The sequence below is a fragment of the Vipera ursinii genome (genome assembly GCF_947247035.1).
Source record: "Vipera ursinii genome assembly, chromosome: 2".
Taxonomy (NCBI): Eukaryota; Metazoa; Chordata; class Lepidosauria; order Squamata; family Viperidae; genus Vipera; species Vipera ursinii.
In genome coordinates this window covers 231965081-231971080 of record NC_139513.1, presented here as the reverse complement: position 1 = coordinate 231971080, position 6000 = coordinate 231965081, and the positions used below count along the sequence as shown (strand labels likewise).

The 6000-nt window shown below is 39.7% G+C and overlaps 1 protein-coding gene across 1 annotated transcript in view; it reads right to left on the bottom strand.

Moving 5' to 3' along the window:
* Positions 1-272: 272 nt before the first annotated feature.
* The window catches only part of NTRK2 (neurotrophic receptor tyrosine kinase 2), a gene marked incomplete at its 3' end in the record, with an annotated part of 190785 nt that continues 185057 nt past the window's right edge, over positions 273-6000 (bottom strand). The window contains exons 17-18 of the mRNA XM_083355860.1: positions 1960-2118; positions 273-458 (exon numbers count right to left, since the gene is read on the bottom strand). Of these exons, the coding sequence (XP_083211986.1) occupies positions 273-458; positions 1960-2118 (345 nt within the window). The remainder of the gene's footprint in view (positions 459-1959; positions 2119-6000) is intronic.

Sequence of the window (6000 nt, the reverse complement as noted above, 5' to 3'; positions counted from 1 at the left end):
TTAAGGCCTTTGTCTATGCAGAGTTATAATAATGCAGAAGCCTGATTGAATAGAAATTGGGGGGAAATAGAGCAGAAGGGGCGATATATGTCAGTGAAGTCACAACGTCAATATTGTGTTTACAGAGGAAGAGATGCACACAGCTTGCCCTTTGAAAGCTTCTCCGTATCTTTGTATTTAATACTGCCAGAGTTAATAACACATTGTAATGGAGTTTAGTTGCAACAGAAACATTCATTCACACACTTCATATAAGGAAGTGCTAGAAATTTCTACCCTAGAATATCCAGATAGACTGGAGAGGCCTTGGCCAAGTTCTGAAGGAGGGAGTAGATTTCTTTGATATTGAGTCTCATATGAGGCTCCCGCTGCCAGCACCCAAGCATCAGGTCATATACTTCCTTTGGGCAGGTACGAGGTCGCTGTAGGACACGGCCCTGAGTTATACACTCAATTACCTGAAGAAAGGACAAAAAGAGAGCCCATTGATTTGTTTGTTTTGTTGGCAATACATCATTGGCCAATACTTGCAAAGATAATCTTGCAACATGTTTGCCTAACACTTTTGTACTCTTACTCCTATTTATTTAGTGTAAAAAAATACCATTTTTTATTTGCACCAGAAATACCAAATAATGACAGCAAGGCAAGGCAAGGCAATACATAAAAAAAAGTCATTACATTTCATTGATACATTGGGGAAAATGAGCTATACTGGTACACAAGGAAGATCTTTCAATATTTCTTTCCTCCTTTTCTCATAATAGTAATTTATTGATCTTCTATGAAGCCCAACTCCCTGGGACTCTGGGCAGTTTAAAATAAGAGTTTACCACTTAAACAGTTTTGAATATTTTTATTTTGGAATTAAATTTAAATTTAGTAGCTAGAACAATTGAATTGTACAATGAGCCAGAACACACAGTTATAGTTGATTAGTTGGAAACTGCTGGCAATCTGAGCTGTGATTGGTTGCTTGGGTGCAGGGGGAGAATTTCCCTTTTTCCCGCCTTTTTCTTCTCTGTGCTGTGTGCGTTCTGTGATTTACCTCATGACCCGCCTGTTTGCCTCACTATCTTATTTGCAGTAAATATATTTATTTATATAAAACCACAAGTTGTTTCAGTGTCTCTGACTTCATTTGGACACCTGCTGTGCAATTCCCTGATGGGATGCTGGCAGCACTGCTACAGCACAACCTAGTCTTGACTGAACAATTTGGAGATTGTGGTCAATTCCTTCCCTGCAATTTTTGCCTTAAAATTAATGCAGGAAAAATATTTTCAAATTTTCTGGCGGTGAAGCCCCTGAAGATATCCAGATCTAGATCAGTTTCACGTCCTGTAAAGCAGGGGTCCCTAAACTTTCTCAGTTGGTGGCCCAGTAGGAAAGGGAGGGGCAGGCACCTTTACATATGCATGCGCACACATGAAAATGTCACTGCACATGCCTATGTGCAAATGGGGCCGCAAGCATGCACGCTTCGCAAACGGGGCTGCGAGCACGCACAAGATGCTCATGGCGGTGCTAGCACAGTGTGTGTGCACGCACATGATGTGTGCGCACTGGCCAGCCACTCATGTGGCCCAGTGGCTGACAGGCCATGACCCGGTAGTGGGACATGGCCCACAGGTTGGGGACCTCTGCTCTAAAGAGCTTGCTATCATATTTTCATCCCATTTTGACAAAGATGAAGCAGCTGCCAATTAGATACTTCCTCATTCTAGCCTATGAACAAATGCTTTTTCAAGGAAAGTTTCAAAGAAATTTGAAGCAAGGTGGTTTCTCCTCAATTTGCAAAATCAAACTGAATCTCTTTAAATTTCCTGTCTGAATTAAGTTGTGATTGACTTTATGCAGGGCTTTTGCACTGGCATTGATGGAAACTTAAAAAAGAAGGTTCCGCTAAACTAAGAAGCTTATTAGTACAGAATGATAATATAGAGCAATACCACATACCTCATTGTTTGAGAGCTGGTACCATGGCTGTTTTCCGTAGGTAAAGATTTCCCAGAGAACAACACCAAGGCTCCAGACATCACTTTCCGTGGTGAACTTTCTATACATGATGCTTTCAGGTGGCATCCAACGAATAGGTAGCATGGTATGCCCACCAACCTGGTGAAAAAAAGAGAAGCTTAAGTGTCTGGGGGAGTAATGAAATATCCAAAGTCGCATGATGTTTTATTATTTGGATTTGACATATTACAGTATGTGCAATGATTACAAGTTCGACTAGAGTTATCAAGCATTTTCTTCCACCATATTACTATATTTAGAGAATTCCACTGCATGTACTACAATTGAGCTTCATGTGGAAAGTACTGTGGGGGAAATTTAAAAGACCCAAAATGTATTTTCTCAGTTACAAGTAAGCATTGATTTCTGACCACCAACACCACCCCTTAAAAAGGGCCAGCTGCCTTTCTTGTTTTATATTCTCCAGGGAATATGAGATAGAGTGAAAATTGATATTTTCCAGATAATCTCTTCTTCCTGACCAGAATACTTGGAATACGATAAACAACGAAAGGTGGCCATTGAATTTGATTAAATGTCAGATTTTAACAGGAATCTGAGTCCTTCGGGAGAAGGGCGGTATACAAATTTAATTAAATAAAAAATAAAAATAAAAAAATAATTAATTAAATAAAAAAAATAATTAGGAACAGTTTTTCTTTTTTCTAGGCCCGAATACATGAACGTCTTGTCACAATTCTGGACTACAATAAAACTCTTATCTTGACCTGCAAAAACTGATTCTGATATGGCCAGAGCAGTACATACTGTACGTATGTATGTATGTATGTATGTATGTATGTATGTATGTATGTATATATGTATGGAGAGAGAGAGAGAGAGAGAGAGAGAGAAAGAGACAGAGAGAGAGAGAGAGAGAGAGAGAGAGAAAGAGAGAGAGAGAGAGAGAGAGAGAGAGAGAGAGAGAGAGAGAGAGAGAGAGAGAGAGAGAGAGAGCGTTAGACTCACCAATTGATTCATTAATGAATAAGTGGATATTTTAGGCAGTAGACAAAGACATATTTTATTTATGGCTTGCTTCAGTTGTACTGGATTATAACAATTACATAACCCCAGGGCTTTTTTTGTCTATAACACCCAAAACGGAGTTCCAGCACCTTTTTTGGATGGAACCTTGTAGGGTAGGCATGATGTGTGTGAGTTCCGACACTTTTTTTTTTTTACAAAAAAACCACTGCATAATCCTATATTTTAACAGTCAATTTAGTGTAGCGATGAAGGCATCAGACTAGAAACCAGGAGATTGTGAGTTCTAGTCCTGCCACGGTGGGTGACCTTGGGCCAGTCACTCTCTCTCAGCCATAAGAAGCAGGCAATGGCAAACCATTTCCAGGTACTTCCACTTCCCAACAACCTTGCTATAAAAAATGCAGGGACTTGCCCAGGAAATCACCAGGAGTCAACACAGACTCAAAGGTATCATAAACAAATAAATAAACAAATAATAGATAAAGGGTTGATAAACTTTTCAAGAAGCTAGAAAGCCATTTGTTGGTGATCCCATAAGTCTGGATTTCCTGAACTAAGCAGCATCACATGCATACATATACCATAACCAAAGCTGTTACTGGTTCTCGGTGCTCAGCATCCAACATCTTATAAATGGGCTTCCATCATTTGCTGCTACTGTATTTGTAATACCTTTGTAAGGGCTTAGCCTTTACTTTACACATCTGGGATCTATGTGTGAAGCACTCCTGGTGTTCTCTGTTCCTCTAGAGATTTGTTTTGCTTCTAGAGCACATTACAAGCTGCTTATCATGGGCTGTCAGAGCCAGGATGTGTAAAAAATTCTCTTAACCGAATCAATATGATCTATGGCTACATATGAAATGGAGAGCATTAATAATGTACTGTCAGCATGCATACCAGACATAAACACAGATTTCATTTCTGACCTTTGCTATAAGAAGAGCTGGGATGGCAAACAGCTTTTTCATTTGCTTGGTGGTTTCATTCACTTTATTAGAAAGCTTTTTTAAAAAAAACCCTCATAGAAATATGTGGTTGCACACAAGGAGCATAGGGCAAGTGTCATTAGAACATTATTAGTTGTTAGAGGCTTGGGGTTCATTAAATATTCAGTGGCTTTAAAATCTGTTCACCATGTTGCATCTATAGCTGTAAACCCCTTTCAATGGGTTTTATGGAACACTCTTTAAAAAATTTATGAAAACGGGCACTGTAAAACCTATCTTTTTCTTTTATTGAGATTTCTCTAGGATTTATGTTTTTTCCTCAGCCTTAAGAAATGTAAAAGCCTACAAGTCAGTGAAGCAATATTCCTTCTTCTTATTAGCCTGTTATATTAGATAATGTAGCACAATAACAGAAATATAAGAACATCACATGTTAAGATTATATACTCCTAACAAGGGGAGGGATGGGGAGAAAAAATATATTAAGAATACTTAATGTTTAGAATCAGAATCAGAATAGAGCTGGGAGGGACCTTGGAGGTCTTCTAGTCCAGCCCCTGTCTCAAGCACAATTTCAGACAATTGACTGTCCAGTCTCTTCTTTAAAAATCTCCAGTGATGAACCTCTGAAGGCAAGCTGTTCCACTGGTTAATTGTCCTCGCTGTTAGGAATTTTCTCCTTAATTCCAGATTGCTTCTCTGCTTGATTAGTTTACACCCATTGTTTCTTGTCCTGCCCTCTGGTGCTTTGGAAAATTAATTTTTCTAAGTTGGTTTAATTAACCAACTTAGCCATCATAATATCAGAATTATTTTTTATTTCTGCACCTTTCATTCCTGTGAAATGACTTGCTGAAGATCAACTTTCTACCTTTATGGTGAAACAAAAATTAAGTCTCTCCCAGGCCTAAATCCTAATTACAAAATATAACCCTTGAACGATTCTTATGCTTTCATCTAGCTGGCTTTGATCTCACGTCTGGATATTGTGACATTTCACAAAGATTGAGGCTAACAATATGCATAGTGTAGATTCTGTTAGGCCCATTCCCATCAAGGGCTTCCAATGGAACTAAAGGTAGAAAGAAACTTAGGGGAGATGCTGACATAACAGTTATCTGCCTCTGTCAGTTGGCAAGAAAACCATAAAGGAGCAACAGGGACTAGGCCAACCCAAGCTGTTTTTTCCCCAAAAGGCAACTGGACTGAACTGAAGAAGCTTCTTGGACGAGAAGCAAAATGTTTTCAAAGAAAAAAACCAAGAAAGTCCTGCTGCCTTCTGGAAAAAAGCACATTTGAGACAATCGTGACCTGGATGACTGGGAATCTGACAGGTACTGTGCTGTTCATTTCCCTAGTCTTCACACACACACACACACACACACACACACACTCATACAGACAAGCAAGGGCCAATGATGGGAGCTTTGGTTGGGAATGGCAAGAGTAGACAGGATCGTAGCACTGCATTCATTGCCACTGTTCCTTCCTTCCACCTGCTAACCAGTAGGACTCCTACCCTTCTTAAACATGCATCTTTCAGCCTCTTGTAAGGCACACTCATGTTGCAGAAAGGGCTACCTGTTTATAATATAAACCTCCTTCCCTTGCTTACTATTTCATTCATGCTCACTTTAGGGTCATGGTGACAATAAACACTGCCTGCTTTTGTGGAGTGCATAAGAAAGGCAGCAAGGAGAGAGCTGCTGCCTACTAATTGACACATTTTAATGACTGCCTTCTCTTACTCCCTCTTTGCCCATCCCCTTCTCTGAATTGCTGCTTTCAAGCATGTGCAGCTCGCAACCATGGAAACCAAGTCTCTAAATGCACAAAACCCACCACATCAACCTTTCGAGCATTCTGCTGGTGAATTTCCAAAAGATACAATAGATGGGGAGAGGGCCATGAGGAAAGTGATTGCCTTTACAGGCATGGCGCTCTAATCCTGACAGATTTATTTTCTAGAGGATAAAAGCTTGCACATGCATTCTACTAGTAAACACTATTTAGCACTGAATGTAGTATGTAGCATCCTAGC